The sequence below is a fragment of the Aquila chrysaetos genome, chromosome 2 (assembly GCF_900496995.4).
Source record: "Aquila chrysaetos chrysaetos chromosome 2, bAquChr1.4, whole genome shotgun sequence".
Lineage (NCBI taxonomy): Eukaryota > Metazoa > Chordata > Aves > Accipitriformes > Accipitridae > Aquila > Aquila chrysaetos.
Genome location: NC_044005.1, coordinates 65,393,598 through 65,419,316, shown reverse-complemented (window position 1 = coordinate 65,419,316; position 25,719 = coordinate 65,393,598). Strand labels below are relative to the sequence as shown.

The window sequence follows — 25,719 nt, the reverse complement described above, 5'->3', positions numbered from 1 at the left end:
AGGGCAGTACCTCAATCCACTTTGGGAATGTGCAGCCCAGCCTTCCTCTGATTCTTGCCTGTGTCATGGATCCTAAGGTGGGTTGGCATATCACAGAGTGGGATCACAAAGCGTGACCTCCACAGTGCTGCAAATAAATGAATAAAAGGTCCATTTGGGATGGGACAACAAGACGGGAGATAGATAAACGCATATGTGAAGAGGTGTATCCTAAGTGTTTCAGATTCATCAGGTCTCTGAATAACAAGAATACTGTAGCCATAAAACCTCTGGTCCTAGTGAAATGTTATCTTCATGCAATAAAGTGATAAGTGAAGTCTTGAGATATGAGAAAGTGGTCTGAGACAGGAACATGATGCAGATAAACCCACAGCATGGTGAACACCAAAACTGTGAACATCTCTCAAGAACATTAGATTTTTCAACAGATATTTTATTTCACTGGTTTTCTGTATTAGCTAGCAAGGTCCTAATAATATTGCTTGATTACATCCTACTACTAGAAATCTTGTAGATTAAGTGTTGACAACGAGCAGGCATTCTTCTGCCCCTTTTAAAATGAGTGAGAGTGCATCCTGGGCAAGCACCAAGTTCCTCTCGGCACTCATAGTGAGACCAGCACTGAGCTCTTTCAGAACTAACTGAAGACCCTTCTCAGGGCTGTCTTGGAAGCAGGGATTTTGAGAAAAGAGAAGCAAAGACATATCCCTGAAACACAGTTCTTTTCAAAACTTAGGTTTAATAATTTCCAATGATGCACACTGTGAATTCACTTCTTTCTTTGCAAAAATATGTACAAAGGTTAATTCAAAAGTAGTTTTCCTCCAAAAGGGCCTTTTTTGTCTCTCCCCTGACTTTAACAGCTGCAGAAGTGAGTGCCAGATGAAACAGCTGTAGATAGGATAAAAATCAATAGTTACTCCCTTCTAAGTCATCAGTAACTAAGTCTCTTTCGGTCATTAACTTACAGTTTCCATGACTTCACACACAGTGTCAGATCCCAAATGCCTGCCACAGTCATTCTATCTTCTTACTACCAGAGGACTACAGTTTTTTAAAATCCACTTTTGTCTCCATACATTTGGTTCATCTATGTACAAACTATCATAAAAGAAGGCAATGGCACAGTAATGAAGAATATTTTTGCAGTGAATCCCTCCTCTAGGAGCTCTAACCTTTCAAACAGTGGTGTAGGTCCTCTTCTTACATCAGCTTGACACTGATGTAATTCCAGCAACAAAGCCACTTCTGAGTTACACTTTCACGAAGGAAGTGAACCCAGGCCCATCTATTGCAACCAATAAAATCTACACATAGATAATGCATTTTTCTTGGGAGAGGACCTTCCTTTCAAAAACTTGACTTGAGGATGTTTTCGATGATGCTGACATCCTGTTCTGCCATCCTGACTTCCACCTTTGTGCACCGCCGGAGACACTTCTGGAAGTTCCCAGTAGGCAGGATGTAGAGAAAGGGATTACTGTTGCTGCTGGTGTAGCTGAGACAGATGGAGACGTAGTAGCTCACGGCTGAGAAACTTGAAGATTCATGAGCTGGATCACATGGAATGGGGCAGCACTTACCACAGACACACTGACCAGAGCAAGCACCATCTTAGTGAGCCTCATGACTCTTTGCCTGACGATACTGGTGGTGTAACTGCAAAACAAAGAAGGATCCCTAGTATGGAAAGTCAAGGTGGTAAAATGATGGTGCGGATTGAGTGTACTAATGAATGGCAGTTGTCTGAGACCAAATTCACCTACAGTGCAAGCAAAGGCCAGCTCTCAACAACTTCATTTTTTTGCTGTTTGCACATTATTGTTTCTTCTGCTTAGGCTGAATTAGATCCTGTGCCACACACATACGGGAGCCACTGAGAATTGTTTATGTATATTGGATGAAATATTGAGACTCATTTTCATTAAAAATGCTTACTCTTTTTCAGCATGAGAGCTATATAGCTTTGCAACCCTTTTCATCTGTGACTACATTTTTTTTGCTAACAACTGGAACAGAAATATCCAGTTAAAACATGACTATTATGAGCTTAAAGGAGACTTAGAGCAAAGAAGCAAATGATCCTCCTGCCTGAGGAATTAAAAACCCCACTAAAATGGAAATCAATTTCCTTTTTCACAGAAAATTGGTACAAGCTGAAATCCAAAGCGCGTAGTCCTAGAACTAAAACATGCTGACGAGGAGCTGCTGTCATGGAAACTGGGAAATTGTATTTCATCTGTTTCATGTGTCAATTTTCTTTTATTGCCGAGACTTCCCGAGGCTGTGAACAGTGGCTAGGGATCCTTGTGGGGCCTGGAGTCCCCTTCCCACAGGAGGGGCAATGCAGCCTGGAGGCACCCAACCTGCAGCTCCTTGGGGCATGGCGACTGGTACCAGACCTGGCACTGTTCCTTTTGGCCTGTTACACGTAAAACCTTTACAAGTCTGAGCAGAGCATGTGAAATAGGAAGAAGCATGAATAATACTTTACTTTCCTGCTTTCTTGTTTTGCTGATACATCTTCCACGTGTAACATAAAATTAAAATATAGCAAATAAATATCAGTGGTAAAGGAAAAAAGAAAGTTGTTATAGTAAGATAAAACATATGCCTGTACAACAAAATGCAAAAAGAACAAGCAAGGTGATTACACAAAGATCATCTCATAAGTGTAAAAAAATATAAGAAGTGACGTGTTTCATAAAGTGGTCTCTGATTTGCAATTCTTGACTAGAGATACATGGAGCCTGTTTTAGGTAACAGCAAGTACCTAGAACTGCAAGTACTTTTAAGTATTAAAGTCTGTGTTCAGCACTTCTAGGAATATCGTTGACTACAAGAAGATAACTACAAATTATACCGCTCAGCTTTCCAAATTCTCTGTGTGTGTGCTTCTTCCAGCACCTATATAATTAGTGAAAATTCCTGCAAGCGTTTATGCAGGACACAGTCTGCTTAGTCCCCTGATATTTTGCTAGTCTGATAGTAGAACAGTGATGACTACCTTCTGAGCAGTTTTTTCAACCATTCTTGCATCATTAGTGTAATCTAATCTACACCATCTTTCTTAGTTGGTTTGCAGGTATTTTGTTACAATTCAAGTTATTTTGTTTCTATTTATTCTTTATCAAGTGGACAACTTCCATCAAAGAAGGAAATTACGTTGTTAAGTTATAATTTGTTCCTGACAAATAGACATAGAGTTTTTCTTATCACTTTACAGATTGAGAGCTTAATAATTTGTTAAACTTTCTGGTTATTGAAGTTCATGTTTTTTTACTCTGTCTAACAGAGTCTCCTTTTGCTTGTCTTCATACTTTCCTGTGTTAAAACCTCTAATGTGGAACTAAACAAGCCTCTGACAACTGGTCATGCCATCTGAGACAGGATGGACTAGAATGAATTCCTGAAATCCTTTCAACCCTGTTTTTCTCCTATTTTCTCTGATTTTTTTCAGGCTATTGGGGGTCTCATGTCCTTCACGAGTTCTTGAAAATAGTCATATTTCAGGGACTGTTTTTACTAATATCTTAAGACTTCAGCAGTGAATTTAATCAAGCTTTGCTGACATTAAAATATTTAACTTCTGTACTGTTACACATTTTTTGTCTTTTTCTGGTGCTCCGGAGTTAGAATTAATACCATTAAAAATCTGGTTGCAGTTCATTTGGAGGGGGGGAGGGGGAAGGGAGGCTGGAACAAAAAGGACTCAAATACAGTATTTTAGGCTTTGTTTACATTAACAAGTAGTACAAATGAGTAGTGAAAATCTGTAGAGTGAAGTACTTGGTGCTTAGGACATGACATGTTATAATCATGTTAGGGGGTTTAACTTTGAATTTTCTCTAATTGGATCCTGTGGATTGAGGACTGAGTGCACAACAGTGGTTGGAGTCCATTCACTGAGTGCCCAGAGCACTTTTTCCAATCTGATTTCACCTGAAAAATAATACAGATCATGTGCTCTGAGACTGCTGAATAATGTGACCTCAAGTGTGGTAATTAGAGACAACTGGGATACTCACTCCAAAAATACCTTCCTTATCCAAACGAACATGCTAATATAAAAACACCCAGTATCAGCGAAAATGTTCTCTCTGTTATGTAAGGTTTTAAAAATTTTCTTTTACGTCCCTTGCTAGTCATCGATCAACAAGCTAGCTTGAATTCAACAAATAGGCAGGAATCTGCTTTGCCATGAGATACTGGAAAGTCATGTATGCAATTTGAGGAGAGTTTAGTCTCTTCTGTGATCTGTATCTTCCAAACATGACAGTCTGTGAGGTCAGAAAGGGCAATGAGATCCTATTTGTGAACAACAGTTACCTAAATGCAGCAAGAGAAGGTAAGGAGAACCAGAAGTCCTTCACTGTTACCTTTGTTATGTGGGAGCTGTCTTGCTGAACTGGATCTTTCTGGGGCTGCCTCTCTATTACCGCTACAATCTGAGATGCAGTGTTTTGAATGATACAAGGCTCAGCTTCAGCCTTTAGTTCTGTTTCATCCATCCATCCATCTGTCCATCCATCGGTCAGCCTGTCAGGGATGTCAAAGACAAAATGGGTCGTATCCTCAACACCAGCTGAAGACATGATGATCCCCCAAGCTTTGAAAGCTTACCAGAGAACATCATCAGGTGAGGTTAGATCAAAAGCGTAACCTTCCAAACCATCTTTGAACTTTATTACTTTTGAGTAGACCCACGCAGAGAACATCAGAATAAGCGATGCCACCCATAAACAAAAATTGACTCGAATTGTCTTTGATCTTGTTCTCAGGTGGGTTAGGCGAAATGGCTGGACAAGAGCGAGCTACCTGTAAAAGCACGTAACAGAGCAATATAATAGAAAAACAGTAAAATATTTAGGTTAATATTGTTGACTGCAAAATAAAAATTCTAATAGCCATTGCAAAGGAAGGAAACCGCATTTTTTAAAAGCTATTAAGTACAACATGTCAGAATGGCTTTTATTGAAGCAATTCCCTTAACATTCAACAAGTGTTGTTATAACTGATTATGCTTTTGGTCACAACACTATTTAATTAATATGATGAGAGTTTTTAATAAATTATAGTAGATTAGCATGTAGGAGATAGAATTTAAAAACAGACATACAAGAAGCAAGCAGAGACAAAATCTGAGATGCAGTTAGTTCTGGAAAAGGACTGGAGATAATTTAATATAGGCAAGACTGTTATTTTAAAAAAAATTATGGAATGTTCTGAAATATTTGAGCTCTAGGAGTGCTCAAGTCTTTTATAGTTGTAATTTAAATGTTTAGGCTCCACATAACTGAAGATACAACTGGAAGACTTTACTACCTTAGAAGTAACCTTCAATTAGCAGTGGCTTATGATACAAAGCAAATTCAACTTCTGTTTCATCACCTCCACATTTTGTAAAATGTTAGGGCGAACATTAATCTATGAGCTCAAAATGGATTAAAGAGGGCAATCTTTGAGCTGAAAGCAGAATATCAAATGCAACAATTCACATGTCATAAAAAAGGGATGTTAAAGGGGAGTGTATTTTCCCTCTATTTTTGTCAGGAGTGGGTAGGGTAGGTACAAAGTCCCCTGCATTTGGTACACCATTTCCAGATGAGATCAGACTACCTACTAACATGACCACTAATTCACAGTTTAACAACTTTTTGAGGAAGAATAGTGACAGATCATCTTAGAATAAATTCAACAAAGGTAAAGAAACCTAACAATGAATTTCTTCCTTTTTCTTTCCATCCTTTGCATGTGCAGAATCTGGCATACTGGGATCAGCCACAGGCCTGGTTAAAAGGTACTGGGTGCAGACAGTAAGCTACGGAGGCTGAAAATTTCCAGTGCCCTGAGTCTTGGTACTGCTTTCTGGCTGTCAAACTCTCTGTGCTCTGTAAGTAGTTTGAAGGGAGCTGCAGCACTGCCCTGTGATGGCTTTGAGGTGATATAACCACCTGAGACAACCAGAAACCAGCACCAACTGACCTCACTTTGCTGCTGCACATGTCAGCTGGCACAGATACAGTTCTTGTCAGCAGGATCTCCTGGTGGAGACCCTGGCAGAAGGGTGATTTTCATCACATTGCTGCCACCTTAAGGATATGATCAGGTATGGTCCCCCCCCACTATGTTATGAGAGGTCTACCACAGAGGTTCTAGCCCTGCTGGTGGCATCTGTGCCCATTACCACCCAGATTATGGGTGATGAGGCTTATGGTTCTGCCTTGGCCCCGTGTCCACCAGCTTGCTCCCTACGACAGTCAAAAGGACAGGTGGAAGAACCTCACTTCTGGCAGCAGGAGCTGGTAGGTGGGTGAGGAACCATAGTGCTGAAGAGAAATGGGGGAGATGGAACTTATGGAGAAAACTTAGTTTATCCATTTATCATTTCATAATTCTTCAATTAATAATGAGTAAGACAGCTAAATGAAAGCTCCAAATGTCAACACTTTACACAAAAAAGGAGGGAGGAAGCTTTGGGGCATTATTTTTTTTTTTTGGGTAGAAAATATCTATTTCATGACCAGCCTTTACAAAATGGATCAGAAATTTAATTCTGTTCTCTTCAACTATATCACACATGACTTTTTTCATGCAAAATGCTGGAGGTGTTTTAGGCAGTAACAGTGAAACACAGCTCTCTTGGGGGACTTAAATTGACTCAGTTTCTTTTAAAAAGAGTGAAAACTCCAGATCATAGGCACAGAAATCTTTTGAAACTGTAATTTTCTAAAATTAACTGAAAATAAGTGATTTACTAGCTGCTATGGGAATGACAAATTGTTAGGAATTTAAACAATACTTGGAAATAATTTTCTTGGTGATTGACTATTAGCAGCTTCTCTACCAAATTGCGTCCTGTGGACTTCACGTTAGAGTATTTAAAACCTGTACAAGTTAAAAGGATAAAACTGAGAAATATTTAAATAGTGGTTAAATTTTCACTGAATTTTAGTGCTTGTAGTGCAAAAAAAAATGACAGCCTAACAAAACAAAACAAAACAAAACAAACAGTCCAAGCTAGCATAATATGAATGTTAAGATGGTTCCAGGTACTGCCTAAGGCAGCATCCTTATTCTAAAGGGTTATCATCTATATGTGGAATCCCACAGTGCTTGTGCTCAGCTATATAAGAAAGCTGATTTGAGAAGTACATCATTCTTGCAGAAGACTTTTTTGTTCACCAGGAACTAGTATTTTTGATGTGTTCTGAAGAAGGGCCATTAAATAGGTAGTAACATAAGAGACTAATTCTCTACCACTCTCAACCTATACCTTAGCTAGAAATGACTCTCTCTCTATTTATGTTGTTCACAGATGAAGTGAGAAAAATGCAGAAAAAATGCAATTAAAAGCCTGCAAGGAACAGTCTTCATAATAATGTGATTCCTTCTTAAATGTATTTTATGAAAGAAAAAGAGGTGCAGATATGTATTAGGTTGATTAAAGTATTAGAAAGAAAGGAACAGAGTTTGGTTGAGGTATTCTAGATTTACATTGTTAAAAACACAAGAAGCCAGAGAGGCATTTATAATACGAACTGCAATGTGTGCAAATTTGACATTGTGTTTTGTTTTCAGATACCCTGGTATATTTCTACATTTACTCTACTAAAACCAGGAACACTGTTGTGAATTTTCTTCAGTGCAGCTGAGAGCAGAAGCTTAACAAGTGACTGACTGCTGAAGAATGTGTTCTCCAGGCTGAAAGCTCAAGATTAATTAGACTGTGGATCAAATACTCCAGTACTGGTACCAGTAAATAACCAGAAATATCATTAACTGGACAGCAGTAACTTTCAAAACCTGTCATTCCTTTTCTGTGTTGCTGTATCTGTATAAATACATAGCCATACTTGTATATTTTGTATGATGTAAATATCTGATACAAATCAGAGGATCCTTGTCTGTAGGTGCTGGCAACATGTAGCCTGCAAGACCTCGGGATGTTGCTCGAGGTCCTGTACTTGTTTTTCTTGTGAACAGATCAGGTTCACAAGCCTGTCAGAACAAGGTGCCTGCAGCACCTCAGTTGCTTGGTATTGTTGCCCTTGGGCCAATGAAGATTAGGAACCATTGCATAAGATCAAGAAAGATTCATTTTTCATGTGATAATAAATTATTTTCAGTCTTGCTTGAATATGAGTATGAAAAAGATTTCTCTCATTATTGAAGCTTTGCAACAATCAAGTTCTTTTCACTAAATAAGGTTAAAGTAATGACCGTTATTGCTAGAATCAGCAAAAGGCTCTTCTGGTATTTGATATCTTAAAAAGCTATGTCTAATTTCATGCAGTTATTCTCAATTCTCATGATGGTGACAGAAAGAACAGAAATCCTCTACATTTGCAATGGTAGAACTACTTTGTACCATTCTTGGTACAGCTACCTCTCCTGTTTCACTGGCTGCCTGATGGAAATAGCTTCTGACACTGATACTTCTTACAGGATCTGTGTAATTGAGAGTAATTTACAGGCTTCTCAGGTTCTTAAAACTTGTGGTTACTCCTGCTTTACACAAAATTTGACCTCTTAGTCTCCATGTAAGCATGGTGTACTATGTATGCTTTGAGCTTGCTTTCATTTGCAAGTGGTGCAAACATTTCTGTGCAAAGTAAAGGAACAATACTACAACTCTTTTTGAAATAGGCAGTAGAGATGTTTCCAAAGAATGAATGCTTAACAAAGTTACAATGGACATTACAAAAAAATCAGAGAATAAACTGTGAATTAAAGGAAGTGTTTGTGAGAAATTGAAAGTGTGTGAGATGGAAATAGGACGCATGGGGGAAGCACAGAAAAGTAACATTAGTAGCTGACACGGATTAAGAAGTGCACCTAACCAGGCCCCCCTCTTCCCGCTGGCTGCAAGGAAGGTGACAGGACATGCTATTCCATCCTGTGTTGTGCTCTCTGTACACCCTGTGGATCACCTCTTAGACATGCCTACTGTCTCCCGTTAATGAAAGGCTGAACTTCAGCTGGTGCCTACAGTTGGGTGATACAAAAACTCCTTAATGCTTTCATATGCTTCTCCTTAGCGGGAAGGCTTCAGTGAGATCACCCTTTTGTTTCAATCTGCTTAAGCTCACAAGGTACCTACCTGTAAAAACATTGATTATTTGCTCTTTCATTAAGACTGTATAACTATGTATTGCACAAAGGTTTTTGAGACAGGTTCACGGGCACAGAGACTTATTAGCAGGGTCTGTAGCTGAAGGCATATAGTTCCTTTAAGCAAAAAATCAAAATGAAAAGAGACAAAGTGGAAGAGAAGCAATGGGGGGGGCTCCAGGCAAGCATCCTCCTCTGGGTCTCTTCTCCAGTGCAGTATGTGGTTCACCCTGTAATGCTTTTTCCACAGTAACAACATAGTTTTCGTCAAGACTCATTTCTCACCGGTTGCTCTTGTCTATGAGGCTGCTGGTGCAGCTGAGAGCACGCTTTGCTGAGGCTGCACACTGACTTGCTGTTAAGTTTGGGGCATGCATGTTTTTGGGTCCACTAATGTCAACCAGAAGCTTTGACCACAGGGTAGGAAAAGGGAGGGGAAGAAGGGGTGATTCTCACGCTGTTGGCAGTCACTTCCCATGAGAACCCACCGTAACAACGCTGTTGGGTTTGCAGGTGCAGGGCTGGGAGGATAACAGCGCAAGACCCACAGCGTGGGAACAAGGGGAAAGTGCTGCCCCAGGCGCTCTGGGAAAGGCTGCCACGGCAGCTTGGGTGACCAGGCGCAGAGCTGCCAGCAGAAAGCCAGCTACAGAGCTTCAGAGAGAGCGCTGCTAGCAAGGCAAAAGGCTGAGGCTCTTAAGGCACCATGCGACGTGTGGCTTAACGGATGATATTGCCTTTGCTCAAAGGGCCAGAGCCCAGCGCAGCTCAAAACTTATCAACAGTGAATGTAACTCGTTTTGATAGCAGCTGCAGTCTAGCGGTTATCAGACTAATGTAGTTTGTAATAAAACTAACTGCGCTAATGGGCATTGGAGATCATTAAGGGAAGGAATGGCGTGTGCAGAGGAACCCTCTAGCCTGTGATGGGTACGGAATCCACATCTTCCAGCTCCAGAGGTGCCCGTCACTTCCTATGTGTTGGCTGATCCTGGCTCCTTTTGCCGTGTGGACGTTGTTTTCCTGGATACACAGCTGAATTTTCATCAGATTCTCACAAAAGTAAAGGGCAGGTTACTAATGATGCCTTAAAATCTGGCCTGCATATAAGTGTATTTCCCTAAGTATTGTAAGATGACTTTTCACGCTTTCTGGATCAATTAGTTTGCTGGACATTTTTGTATACTGATCTGTGACTATAACGGATAATTTCCTGGGGTTTCTAACTGTCATTTTTAATATTCATCTGAGCAAAGAAAAAAGTCATTTAATGAACTTAAAGATGAAAAGGAAAATATTGATGGAATAAACACACCAGCACAAATTCGGTTCAGTTCAATGTAAATTATTCTTTTTCTTGATAGAACTCAAACTTATTCCAGCCTGCTGGTGTTCTGACTTACGCTTCCCCAGACAATAGGAAATTAATCTCACCCTAAACATTATGAAGCAGCTTTTGTCTCCTTTCTTTTGCAGCAGTGGGTTTCTATTGGTTGTTCCAGTTTGGATGTAAATTTCAAACCTGCCTATTCTCTGATGATAAATTTGTGAAATAAAACATGAGTGGTGCATTTGGGAAAACATGCTGTTTTGAAAATAAGGGGTAATTTCCACTTCAGAGAGTGGAACTTAAAGGCAGACATGTGCCCTCATCTGACAAAGTAATTATCAGTAATAAAAAGAGTCTTTTGTTGGGAAAAGTCTGAAGAATACTTACCTGAAACAAACAACAACGGGAGTGTCTGAGCTGCATCTCTGACACAGAGAGCTGGAGAAGGAGGCAGTGACAGAGCCTGCAGAGCTCTCAAAAAGTACAAGCTATGTGGTGCCTGTTACCCATGCCTTTTACGACATTTCTTTTTACCTTTCTGCCAAACTTGCTGTCTGGAGGAATATCCATCTGCCTGGAGGAACATATATGAGACCAACCATCACCAAAGTACATGGTATGATCGTTGAAGCCACGGTGACTCTTTGAAAGAGAAAATATTTCACGGGAGCATGCACTCCTAGCTAATACTGTAGCTAACTGCATGTCATCTTGTCTGATTTCTAGCAAAGCTGTAAACATGTGGTCATACTTCTGTCATGCATATAGGACAAGGAGAGGGGAAATGTGTCTTAGAGCTTGTTTTTTTCCCTCACTTTTTTCCTTCCTGCCTCTGGACACATCTTAACCTGTCATATCGGACATCCTACGGTCTAACTTTATTACTATGTATTGCATATTGTCACAATATAGTATACTGACACTGTTATTATTATTGATATGACTAATTAGTATAAATTACCTGATTAATGTTAACTATTAATATATGATCTGAATTGGCTTAAAATGTACTGCTGTTAGGATTGCCCCAAGAGGCACCAAAGTGTACTACACTCAAAAGCAAATGAAGGCTGCTCAGAAGATCGGGCTTTTAAAGGGCTTTTGCCTTTTCCTCTGGCTAGGGTGTTTGTGCCTGCATGTGAAGTGAAGCAAGGAGCGACAGAAAAAGGACTGTGAAGAATGAGTAAATGGATTAGTCCATGGCAAATCAAGTGGTTCTGGTTTTAAATAACTGAAAGCCCATGACTTTCATAGAGATATGGCCCCACCCTACCAGTGGTACTGCCTTGGTAAATATTTCTTAGAGCAACATTACCACGATGGGCAAACCAGGAACATATTTTCTCATGCCTGTCAGTCTCGGCTGCTGCAAACACTTGGAACACCTGCCTGTTTCTTCTCAGCCGTCACAGAGCTACTTACTCCAGATTTATCTGCCCAGCTTCACCTCTCCATTTATGTGCCTGAAGCCTTAAGGGGATAGGCTAAATAAATGTTTATGCAGCCCTCAAAATTGACTGGTACCCTATGTAACTCCTGGATTTCAGGAGCTTGCTCAGGGAACTTTTCCCATGCACAGAGATACTTTGCAAATAGGATATTCACAAAAAGCAATTATTTATCGGCTATTACAATAGAAAACAGACAGCTAGGACTAGCAAGCTCCTAGACTAAGTGTTGGTACTCTTACCACCCCTGTATGCCACCCTTGAGTCTTTGCTGGACAGCTGTCAATGGGAATGAAGGGGCATCTTCAGACTCCCTGATTTTCGTTAGTATTTTATACCTCTTCGTGCCAGTGTTTCTTCTCTTGAACCTTTGAACTGCTAACTGTCTCCACCTCAATAATCTTGTCTCTGGCTTCAATCTGCCTTACCTCTCTTAGCACACATGGTTCTACTCTAGCTACTTTCGCACAGCTTAGCATTTGGCAACTTTCTCAGGAGACTGAGACAAGATTATATAGCTGTGCCATATCAAAAGTACACCTTGGATCAGAGGCAACTGAACTCCTATCAAGAGGATTACACCTTTTCTTATAACCAAAGCATGTAGAAAAAGTAGTCGAAGTAGGTGCACTCTGTAAGAAGGGACCCAAATAGTGGCATTTTCCTGTGACATGCTCCAGTGGATGCACGCTACAGGGAATGTGATGTGCCTCACAGCCTCCTGTCACAGAAAGAAAACCCAGCACAGGCTTTATCAGCTGTATCTTGTGTGCCATGAAGGAATAAGGAATGATGTGACTTCTGAATCTGCATCAGTTATTTTGAATGTGTAAGTCTTGGCTTTTTTTCTTTTTAAAATGTCCTAGGCCAAAGCATTCCTTTGCCAGTTTAAAGTCGTCACTAACGTTGCTAATTGCAATGTTCATCTTCAATTTAAGTCAAGTGGCTTATTGGAATGTTCCAAGTAACAACATTAGTGTAGGACATCATACTGGACCCCCTTTTCACCCATCTCACCATGTCTCCTGTCTCACCAGAGACTGCAACATCAGAGCATGCCAATATTTGGGCTCAAGGAGATGCTGTCTGCAGTGTACACAGTTCTGATTTCACTTAGGCCAGATTTGCATAGTGATATTTTTGTTGAACAGTCAGATTTACTCTTCAGGTACATGGGGGTAGATTGTATTAGGATTCTTGTCTATGTGTACCTATGTGCATCCTCATCCAGAGAGGAGGTGCTGTGAGTTGCTTCTTATGAAATTTTCTTTTAACCAATGGACAAAAGTTCTGCAACAAAAGTTTCATCCAGGTTTAATTTATGTAATGTCTGCCTGTGGCATAAACATGAATCTGTATTAAAAAAATGTGTTTGATGTCAGTTTAGGAACCTTTCTCATAAATTTTAATATGCTTACTCAACGTGCATAGTTTTTACAGCTTTCCTTAATGTTTTTTATTTCATATTAAAGTGAGTAATGAAAAGCAAGCTTTTATACATTGTACCCCTCATAAATTGACCCCTAAAGCTCCATGGAGAGAACAGCTGGTTTTGCCACTTCTTCAGACCTTATAAAGAAATTTGATTTGCCAAAAGAAATGCTGAAAAACTAAAGTCTCTGTTGGACCATTGCGTGACATAGTTCACTCCTATTACGAAGCAGAGGATTTATGGGAATGAAAACATTATCCAGCAATATGACATATATTAATTTGCATGTGGTAGTCATTTTATTCAGCTCAGGCTTCTTCTGGAAGTGTCTTCCCAGGTCTGACCTGCTCCTGTCTTCCTTTAAAAGTGCTTTTATTTTTGAGAAATATGAAACAGAACATGAAGCTGTCTGATGTTGCATTAGCCGTAGCATTTAATAAGGCGTAATTATGTTTCTTGTTTTTATTGGGAATGTGGGATGATTTTACAGTCAAACAAAGTCTGATAAACTCTGCTGATTTTTTGCAAAATAGCTGGTTTAATCTTTTCATTTAATGTAAGCTCTCAGGTGAATTCAGAGGTGCTTTACTGAAAATATCAAGCACTAAACAGTTTGGGAGCTTGTTATCTGAAAAACCTTTGGCTCTCTTGGCTATAGTGTCATAATTGGTATTAGCAGTGATAAAACAAATGGGAGAGAAGTAATTTGAAGAGCTGTCCCTAGGCAAGTTTATTTGAGATGGAAAATCTTGCCTCAAAATAGAAAAAGAAAGCACAGGCTTACCCTCAATAATCTGGAAAAAACCAAATGTCTATTTTAAGACAAGGCTTTACTTGAGACATAAACTATTTTTTATACCAGTTTTTGATATTCTGTCTTTCCTCATTAGGATGTCATGTCTTTTTCCTGCCTTAATACTTACTGTCTTTTGCATAAATTTTTTTTTCTAAACAAGAAGATTAAAGATACTGCTGTGTGTAAATTCTTTAGGAATGTAGGAAAAGATTGTCATTTGTCACATTACTCTCATGCAAATATAAGAACAGAGCTTTTAAAATTGAACTTCACAAGAATTGATAATTTCTTGACTCTTTTTTAACTGCATGTCAACCAAATAAGACTTCTAATATCATGCATTAGTGTAGCCTCTTTATGATAGGCATACTTTATCCATTTCAAAATGATTTATACCTTTCAGTTTTCTACTTTTTGCTTTCTGTTTTCTGGTAATTTTTCTCTCCTTCTCCATTCCACTTCCATGGAAGCATACTGTCTTGTATGTTACAAGTTCAATAGCAACCATCCTTCCCACTGACTCTGTTTATTTACCCTAGAGTCTTTTTAATGATTGACCAGTGCCTCGTGCTATGCAGGAAAGTTTGTCTTTTTGTTTTCCTTCATACTCTCTCAGACATATGAAAGAAGACTTCTTTCGTCCAAAGTAGACTTTTCTTTCCTGAATTTGGTCACTTTTTCCTTAAGATCAAGAATATACAGAAGCTGATTTTGAAATCTGTAGTTATGATAAAAGGTAAAATTCTTGTTGTACTCTTACTGCATTTTAATAGAGGTTTTTTAAAATAACAGATACAGTAGGTTTCTGCAGTCTGCCTGGAAGCCAATTTTTTTATCTGAAACAAGAACGGTTAAAACAAATCTCGTTTTAGTGACATTAAGCCTTTACTAGAAGCTGCACCTCTAAAGATAAGTCCCAGAACAGTAACAGTGGTGGTGATTAGGATCGCTTAAGGCCTTGTGCATAATGTGATGCTATAGAGAGACTTAAAATACTTCTGCCACCTCCACAAACATCAGAAAAGGATTCCTGCCGTTTTTAAAAACTCATTAACCATGACTGATGGCATTTCTCGTTCTTTAATTACTACAGGTTTGCATAAACACAATTGGATATTATTGTCCTGGGGTACAGGATGAAAATGTGAAACCATGTACCTGTCCAAACTCATTGCGGTCGTAATGGCACTGCATGTAAACTGGCTGCATGCATCCAGGGAGGTAACGATGGTGCAAAGAGGGCTGCCAAGGCCTCACTCGCCTCCACGTGCCCATTGGTGAATGAGAAAGGGCATGCCAATGATATGAACCAAATCTGCTACAGCCAGATTGCAGATGCAGATATCTGGAATAGTTTTCTTCTGGGTTCTGAAATAGATTGGAAGAGAGGAAGATGATTACTTGACACAGTTACTTTATTGTTTTCCAACTACACTGTTGATAGAGCAGACCTCAAAGCTGAACTGCGCAGAAATAAGTATGCTGTCAGAATCACTATTTTAGAGTCAAGGGAAGTTTCTCAACACAAAGATATTTCAAACTAAACATTTTAGGCTCAACAAAAATATATTGTTCATAATTTTACTTTCCAGTGAGGTTGAATGGGCTATTTAATTTATTAATATCACCACAATTACCCATATTCTCCTTCGAAAACCATAAAGTGTTCAAAATAAACATAGGTTTGATGGACATAGGAACTCTAGAAATATCAGTCTAGGATAAATGGGAGGAGAGATCAGAGCCTTCCTGCAATGCAGTTGATCCAGGGCTGAATCTTGCTTAAAGATACAGACAGGAGGTTCTTGAGTGCTCAAGGTAAAAAGGGAACTGCTGAAAGAGGAATGATCCTCTGGCAAAAAAATAGCATGCAATCAAATATTTGAAGATAGTCTCGTGAAGTTCATATGTACATAGGGAATGCAACTGAGTTAAAACCGTATGCAGTCTTCATCTAAGTACTGAGAGTTTGGCATTGCCAGTTTTGTAGTGTCTATATTGCATAGATTTTGTGTGATATCTACGCTCTTCTACATTCCTTCACCAAAATGTAATCCTTACCCTAGTACACCCCCTGGTTTAGGCTTGGAGGAATGTTATTCATGCAGTTGAAAGAATTCCTGACTTTAAATTGTCTTATTCTATACAAATCAAGGAAAGAAACACAAAGCATCTTTGAAAGGCACTGGTATTTATAAAATATTTTTAAATTACAGGACTTTATTAAAAAGGTCCTTAACCACAGTCTCCATATAGAAATCACCTTACCTAAATTCACTTAAAAATTAGATGTCTAGTCTAAGCTATTTCTCTAGTGTCCCTTATAGTATCTCTAACCATTTTTTTTTCCAAGCTATTGCAAAATACCAATTTATTTGTCATTCTTACTGGAAGACACAGAATAACCTGCAGCTGGGAGAACTCCAGCTGGCCACCCACAAACCATGTTCAGAAGTCCAACTCTATGACCATAATTTCCTAAAAGGACCTGTGTGAGAAGAGTTCCTAATTTCATATTTTTTACGTTGTCTTTGCTGCATGCTACAAGCTATGAAATAACTATGTTTCCAAAGAAACAAATTTAAGCTAGAGGGAATGAGCCAGGCAAAAGTATTTTTTTCAAACACTTTTAATAAATTATAAAGTATGATTCACTGTCATCTGGTTATGATGCTGAAACCAAAGCCAGACATCTATAAAGTATATCTGCTGGCACTAATGACTGGCGCTTGTGGAGAGAATGACGCATATGTGATCTTTTTCCTCCAGTGCCTTTAGCTTTGTGAACATTGAAGGATGCAAAATCTCCAGGAAAAGAAAAGCCCCAAACTGTGTTTCCTGCAAGGCATCAAATGGTACCATTATGCTCAAACACACAAGTTTCAAAGCATCTGAAATCTGCCTGTATATGTCATTTTACGAAAAAGTTAAAATAGTCTTTTTCTACTTTATTTTGTTCAAGTTAACAAGATAAATCATACTAAATTGGAAATTACTTTTGGACTCAGAATGAGAATCTCAAATTCTAAACTTGCACACTTTATGCTTGCTTTGGTTTAACCCCAACTGCAACTAAGCACCACACGGCCACTTGCTCACTACCCTCGGGCAGGACAGGGGGAAGAGAATTGGAAGGGTAAAAGTGAGAAAACTCATGGGTTGAGATAAGAACAGTTGAATAATTGAAATAAAATACACTAATAACAATAACAAAAAAGAAAATAACAAAGAGAGAGAAATAAAACCCAAGAAAGACATGTGATGTAAATGAAGATGATTGCTCACCACAAACTGACCGATGCCAGTTCCTGAGCAGCAGCCCCCTGGCCAAATTTCCCCCCAGTTCATTGCTAGGCATGACATCCTATGGTCTGGAATACCCCTTGGGTCAGTCGGGGTCAGCTGTCCCGGCTGTGTCCCCTCCCAACTCCTTGTGCCCCCCCAGCCTCCTCCCTGGTGGGGTGGGGGGAGGAGCAGAACAGCCCTTGGCTCTGGGTAGGCACCGCTCAGCGGTAGTGAAAACATCCCTGTGTTATCCACGCTGTTTTCAGCACAAATCCAAAACACAGCCCCATACCAGCTACTAAGAAAATTAACTCTATCCCAGCCAAAACCAGCACAAGGCTAAATTTAATCAACAAAGAACACACATTCAACAGCTGTCCCACGGTTGATGTAAAGGGAAGTGTTGTAATATCCACTGTCTCATGCTTTTACACTGAGGTTCACAAAATGATGCCTTTTTAGATCAGTGTCCAGAGGCCAGGACTTATTTTCATACAGATTTTCATATCGTTTCCTGTGGTGGCTCAAAGCCACAATATTTAAATGGTAACTTTTGCAGTAAACTTCATAATCTCAAATAATTTTGGCCACATTTTATAGTTTATAACTATCTTGTATTTTATTAAGACAGTGGTGCTTGCCTTCTGCTAAAAGTATTACTTTCCAGAAAAAAAAAAAAAAAAAAAGCCAGGAGAATAATAGTGATAGCCTCAATTTCAAACTTCTTTCTTTTTGTCCTTTCAGTGTTTTCTACCTTCTCACCACAGATTTGAAAGCTTCTCAGCAGTGTCTCAAGCCACAGATATCAGCTCGTCAATTCATCCTTCCACCCATACTGGGTTAATTCCCATCTCTGAAACACCCTATGAAAAATGTACAAAAGCACAATTGCAAAGTCTGTGAATATGTCAAATCTGTGGTTAGTCCTACCTTCTCTTCAATTCTACTTCTACAGATCAAACTCATTAAAAAATTGATTTGAATGATCCCAATCCATTAAAAAAAGAAGTGTTGAGCAGACACGACAATGTGATAATCCATATCCTGGCTGACACTCCCATAACAACTTCAAGGAACATGACAAGTGCATTATGTGTTGTCATCAGTCATTATTTATCCCCTCTGACTGCATTATGTGCTGTCATCAGAATTTATTTATACCCTCCTGGACAGAGAGTCTTCATTAACTAGAAGCTTAAGTGTTAATTTGGAAGTGATCTTTCAGGTCAAAGACAAGATGATTTATAGGTATCACATATTTAAAAACACAACCACATACTCTTTCTTCAAATAGGAAAGGTGAAAACGGCATTTCTAATAGGCTACCTCTGCAATGGCAAGTAGCACCAGCTTTAAAGTCATCCTCCCACCTAGGCCTGTCCTCCCCTACAAAATCTAACCATTGCCAGCAAACCAGCTTGACTTGGAGGAGGCTTTTTTAAATTTCCAGCTCTGACATTAACCATAGGCCACTTCCCTTCTGCTCTCACTTGGAATTTACCTAGATCCTTGGTCCTTAAGAAGAGTAGGTCAAGCAGCAGCAGTCCTATGCTTACTTAACACTATCTTGTAGCCCTTTTGTGCTGGTAAGCACACACTGTGCTCCCTCTTGGATCATTTCTGTAAAAGTTCTTTTCCCCTTGTGGCTGAAAAAACATCCCAATATTTATCAGGAAAGACTTGGACTATCTTTTCTCCTTTTAATTGAGGGTTGAATTCTTCTAAGCTATTTTTCTCAGTTTGAAATCTCGACCTCTAATGTCTCCAAGTGATCTTGGCTCCTATAATCACTGCAGAGAAACAGAACTCCAGGGGCAATTTATCCTGTTTTAGATAGGTATATGACAAAGATGATATGTATTACTCTCAGTAGTGCCACTCCATGGAGAGACCCAGATGACTTGCTTGGGCAATCAAAGTTAGGGTGAAAAAAAATTGCTCGCATCTGTACAATTGGGTAAGGCCTGTAAAATCTTGTGAGACTGAATCTTGCTCAGTACCTGTTACGAAAAACTGCACAAAGAAATGGCAGTCATTTGTGTTCTACATCTCTGCCTCTGTGACTTCCCTCATTTAACCATATCTTGTGATGAATACTTCCAAGTAATTCAGCTATCTAATTTGTTGTTGGATAACAACGTTACCTAATGGTTAGCATTAAATTAGCAATAGCTACAGAAGTTTGTCCAAGATATTCTGGTCCAAAAATATATTACTGTTTAACTGAATCTCACAGTCAAGCCAGATCACATCACTTAGAGACATATATCAGTTGCTGTGCCAAATGTCATCATGGGAAGTCCCACATTTCTAATATCAGCTTGTTTTTTTTTCTGAAACAGATCTAAAACAGAATCATAGAAATCAGAGTAACCTGGCAGCATGCTGTCTCACTGCAGAGATACTTAGCTTCCCATCTCGGCAAGGAATAAAGAACAGACAGCTGAGATATGTTGTAGGGCACTTGGTATGTTGTTTAATATGTTGGGTTTTTTTGCTAGATTTAGGAAAAGCAGGAACCTAAGACTGGAGGAGATAACCCTTGCCACAGAACTGAGTTATCAGCTGTCACAGGCAGCAAGATCAGGAAAGACCTCCTTATAACAGAGTAATTTCATCTCAGAAATAATGATTTTACTTCCCCTACTCTTACTGAAGGCTATCAAAGGACATCACTGTTCTGGAAGGTAAAAATCACCTTCCAGTTATCAGCCTTTAATACCTCCTGACCGCGGTCTACCCAATTGCTCTTGTACCAGTTTTGGCTTTTAGTTTAAACAGTCCTTTACCCTTTCTGCCGTATTTGATTCTGATTTATAGAGAGCAAGCATACATCTCTCAGCCTTTTTTTAAAAAAACAAATTTAGGTGAATTTTCATAGTTCTCCATTCTTCTGTTTTTAGTAATTGTTCTTTTCTGATCTTATTCCAGTCTGAATATCTTATCTTTTCTGGAAACAGCTGGCGAGAGTTGTATTTCAGGCCTTGTTACAAGCCTGGAGAACGGCATTAGCATTTCCCTCTTTTCGCCAGAAAGGCTGAGCCTTACATGTATTACAGCTGCGTGTGCTTCTCATGCAGCTTTAGCCTATTGACAGCCCACAGCAATCCCAGGAGTTTTTCCTCTGTTGTTTTCTAACTGACAGCAGTGCTTCCTATTTATAAAAAAATACTAATAAGAAAAAATTCTATGGCTTTGTGCTATTAAAAGTTACCACATTTCTATTGCTCTAGTCCCTCCTCTATTCTTTATCTGGTTCTTGCTGTATGACACTCTTAATACACCTCTATATCAGCCACATCTCCCCAGCGTATGTCATTAGGAATACTACTGACACACTATTCCACCCAGGTCTCTGAGGGAAAATATGAAATCTGGCTGGCCCCACGATCAGTCCCTGAAAGTTCCACATGAACCTATTTTCCCTATAATCTTCTCAGGAAACTTGAAACAAATCAACATTGCCTAGTACCACCCACACTTTAGCTAATTTGTTTCTCACATTATAATTCTTGAGCACATTAGATTGTTCTTTAGCTGACTTAATAACTTTCAACATGATAACTTACAAAATCTAATAACATAAAATCTCTGATCTGGATAGACTAGCTGTATGTAGCAGTTTCAAAAATTTTCTGCTGATGACTCTACATTCAGTTGCAAGTACAACTTCTCCAGCTGAAGAGTCAGAAAATAAGTAGTAAGTGTTGTGACACTTATTTGCAATCTCTATTTTAGGAAACGTTATTTTACCACTTGCTATTAGTTACCTTATTAAAAATCAAGTTAATCTGAAAAGACATACTCATAGATAATCGAAATTATATTTGATTCCCTTTTCTCTTCTGTAACATACTCTTTCTTAAAAATATAAAGTCAGACTAGTGCAGCTAATAGGGGTTGTCTGGATCACATTTTCCCCCTCCACACAAAAACATAGCCATTCTCCCAGCAGCTGGTCCACCTAAGTCAGTAGGTTTACATAAAATACTTGCTAGCAGAACTGCAGTTTTAAGGACCAGCTTTTCTAGGTTGCTGGGATGAAGATTATTGGGTACTTCTGGCTGACACTGAACTCTTGCAGCATTTTTTTCACCATTTTCTTTTTAATTAAATAACAACATATCTCAACTGTCTCTGTTATTCCCTAGGGATGAAATTCATTCACCCAAGGAGGGCCAGCTAAAAGTCATCGAGTTAGTAATTTTTAAATTAAGTCTCACTGCATAGCCATATATTACATGCAAGGTTCATTAAGACTTTTAGTTATTTTCTCCCAGTAAGTTGCAGATAATATAATTTTCATTCACACTTAAAAATGTTTGTCCCTACCTGGCAGACTTGCAAATTAAATTGGGGAGCTGAAATTCCAAAGTTCTTTATCATGTTCTACCATCAGTAAAGCGTTTTCTACTGGAGAGTAAATAACTTTTTACTTAATTAGAGAGGTACTCTAGCTTCTTTCTCTCTTAAAAGAATTGACTCTGTAATGCTAACAAAATTAAAATGTATGCATGAGAAAAAGAGAGAAGACACAACTCTGAAGCACAGCCATCAAGTAGAATCAGATCTGTTTAGTGGAAGGTGAGAATTTGACATGGTTATTTTTCAAAACGTAGCTACACTTTAAATGTACATTAATCTACAGAATCTGAGGTTTGTGGCTGTCTTTTTTGGTGTTGGTAATTACCACATTAACTTTTTGACACAATATTTCCAAATTCTCTTCCTGTGTATAAATGTTCATGCCCATAAATTTGAATGCTTGTAATTTTCTCAAGCAAATACGGTTTAAATTATATTCTTTTTTTCAAGTCATTGTTTGTGTCTATTCCCTCTGTCTCTCATATTTTTATTTAAGTTAGACAAAGGCTTTTCACCAGGGGGAAAAAAAAAATCTTTGTTCCTTCTCAGTTTCCTTCAATTGTATTATTTTAGAGACTCCATAACTAGTTTTTAGAAACTCAATGATTTCTTCTTTCCCTTCTATTCATTCATACATTTAAAAAGTCATATGGCCATTATGTTCACTTCAGACATACTGTTTCCACATTTGTTCCCTTCTGCATTCAGATTATGAGCTACAGTGTTCTTGAGTGTACCAGACATTGCATTTCTGGTAGTTTCAAGGGAAGTTTACTAAAGCTCAGTGGCTGACAGACACTTAGCCCTAGGTTGGCCTTTGGAAATCTTTCCTTTAAAAGCACAGTATGTAGGGGTGGAGTCCATCTATTAATCCTTGTAGAGTGTGACGTATATTAGCCTTATGCTGTCATATTTCTTTATGTTAAATTTGCACTGCAGATAAAAGCCACTTTTTCAAGATACATGGTTATGGATTTAGAGTTTGTGGTAGCACCAGCCAGTTGAGAGCAAATTCTTTATCATATAGAAAAAGAAATCTCTTGTTAAAATTAAGAGACGAGAAGGTATTTTCTTGCATAAAGGATGGCTGGGTCAGATTTATGACCCAAAAAACTTAAGCAACTTCAGCAATTTTACCTTCTTAGTATGCAACAAAAATATCTTAAGGTATTAATTCCTGCTGTGTGAGAATCCTTGACTAGCACTAAGGCCCTGTAAGAAGTCAGGTGATGTAGGACAAAACCAATGAGTTCTAGGAAGCTGCTGTAAATTGCCAAAAGTTAGATAGAGCTCTGTTATTAAAATAATCTGAGGTAGAAGTACAGTTTTCAAAGGAGGCAAAGACTATATTTCAACTGATCTTAAAAGAATTCTATAAAACGTTATAATGCCTGGCTAGCACCATAACTAAAGTTTAAAGTTTAGTCTAGCTTTTATGTATACTAGTGGGAAGGTTGCTGCCAATTATAACGGCAACCAGGGAAGAAGGCATGTATTTCAGTTTCCTTGAATATGTTTGAATTCAATCATGCACTTAAGTGCTTTCTCATAACAGAAAAGGCTAAGCAGGCATACATTACCACTATCTATACTCACGGTTTAATTTTTTTTTTAATGAGAAGTAAATGTCAATGACTAAATGAAACATGAAAATCTTCCTATCCTTGTCTTTGCTGGGCAATTCACTTCTTAGTGCAGTCACCATTTATTTTCTCAGCAATAAATCTTACTGAAAAATGTATTCAATTCCATACCTTATTATTGTGAACACAATGAGAATATTTCCAACTAAGCCTGTTGAACAGATAATCCCAATCAGACAGGGAAGGATGATTGTCTCCGCAGCACCAATCACCTGCTAATGGTGCCATCCACTCCAAGATCTGTTAAAGAAGCCTGGTGTACCATTCTGACAGGAAGGTTGAAATTCACTCATTCTTCAGCGACTTTAGGACTTAGTTCTGTAGTAGCAAGAGAAAATAAATTATTCGTGGACAAATAATTTGAATATCATTAGTTAAGTATGGTATCTAAGTGTACATTGCTGTTTAATGATTATCTGAATGTCATCAAAAACCTTTCACCCTTGTACATTCAGGATTATACATAAAAGAACTGGATGATGTTGTTTTCAAAATGAAATCTCTGATGTAATAACGCCGTTATAATTTAAACAAATTTGTAATCGTCCAAGACACAAAATTTGAGTATCACAGTGTTTATTCTACTCTCAGAAAGCCCACTGTCCACTTCTTCTCTTGGCTGGGGTGGTCCCGGTAGGCAAGAAGTTGAACACAAGCCACCGATGTGCCCTTGCAGCAAAGAAGTTCAATGGCATCCAGTGCTGCATCGGGCAGAGCATTACCAGCAGGACAAAGGAGGTGATTCTTCCCCTCGACTGAGCCCTGGTGACACACCTGCGGTCCTGGGACCTGGCCTGGACTCCCAGGTACAGGAGAGACAGGGACTTGCTGGAGGGCCGTGAAGTTAGTGAAGGGACCAGCGCATCTGGCACGTGAGAGGCTGAGAGCGCTGGGGTTTTTCAGCCTGCAGAAGGGAAGGCTCAGGGGAATCTGAGCAATGTGTGTAAATACTTGGTTGCAGGGGAGTGAAGAGGTGGGAGCCAGACTCTTCTCGGTGGTGCCCAGTGACAGGACAAGAGGCAAGGGGCACAGACTGAAACACAGGAAACTCCATCCAAACACGTGAAAGAAATTTTCCCTGTGAGGGTGATCAGATCCTGGACCCGGGTTGCCCTGAGATGTTGTGGAGTCCCCACATACCTCAATCTGTTTGAGTATCTCCTGGAGATGTTAAAAAAACAACTGGATGTGGCCCCAAGCAACCTGCTCAAGTAGACCCTGCTTTGAGAAGGGTGTTTGACTAAGTGATCTCCAGAGGTCACTTCCTACCTCACCTGTTCTGTGATTTCCTGAATATGTGAAATATGAGATGATGTTAGATTTAATTTTTTTTATTCAAAATCACCTCTGATCTTGTGTGTCCATTTTGAGATGCCTGAAGCTACAAGAAACCTATAGTTTTCTTAGCGATAAGTTATACCTGAGGACAATGCTATTGGTGCAGATGCATATAGCCCATTTCTTCAGCAGCTCCAGCTGTTGCAGCAAAACTGTCCTCTACCCCATACACTTGCTTTCCATAATACACTGAACAAAATCAGAGTCTTTACCTTCAAAATTCTTAATTGTCTAGATATGCAATCCTATATTTCCTCAAGTAAAGATGATATATTTTTCCTTAGATCATTTTTTCCGACCAGTTCAGCTATGCAACCGCAGCCTGAGTCTCTGCTTTATTTGCCTAGCGCAACTTCAGGCTGGCAGGATCTGAACAAGTATATAAAGGCACCCTGCTCAAAATAATTCAGTAAGCCCTGCTGAGAGTCCAGCAACTTCAGATAAGGCACTGAAGAACAATACTGCCCTGCAGTTACACCCATACCCAACTTAAAAAACAGTAAATTGAGAGGCAGATCATACTTGTGTATTTTTAATCCTAATTTGAGATAAATTTACGTCTGTAGCAAATTTGATCTTTATTTCAGTAAATACAGTATCTTAAAGCAAAATTGCAGCCTGGGATGAAGTAAAAAATTCCTTTATATGATATAAAATTCCCTTATGCATTTGAGAATAAAATCACCCTTTTACCAGATTTTAGTCTTTACTAAGTGATGATGAGTCACTGCTCTTCAATAGCATCAAATTAACAGTAGCAGGGTTCTGCTGTTCAAGATACAAGTAAGGCAGTGCGTAATAAATGCTTAATTTACTTGCCAAAACCAGGGGGTCCAGGAGGCTACCAGAAACAGGAAAAAATAATGAAAATAAAATGCAGGGACAGATTTTTAAAAATCAAATTTAAAAATAAGCAGTTTTCTGTTGTTTACAGGGAAAAAACTTACCTGCAACAGCATGTTCCCTGA

At 38.9% G+C, this 25,719-nt stretch overlaps 1 protein-coding gene across 1 annotated transcript; it reads right to left on the bottom strand.

The window, feature by feature from the left end:
* Window positions 1-722: 722 nt before the first annotated feature.
* Window positions 723-25,710, bottom strand: MCHR2 (melanin concentrating hormone receptor 2). Its single transcript, XM_029997885.2, is given in 7 exon segments — window positions 723-1,526; window positions 1,529-1,659; window positions 2,495-2,614; window positions 4,624-4,814; window positions 15,272-15,488; window positions 23,525-23,625; window positions 25,699-25,710. Coding segments are annotated over 7 exon segments (948 nt in total). The 3' UTR covers window positions 723-1,350.
* Window positions 25,711-25,719: the final 9 nt, after the last annotated feature.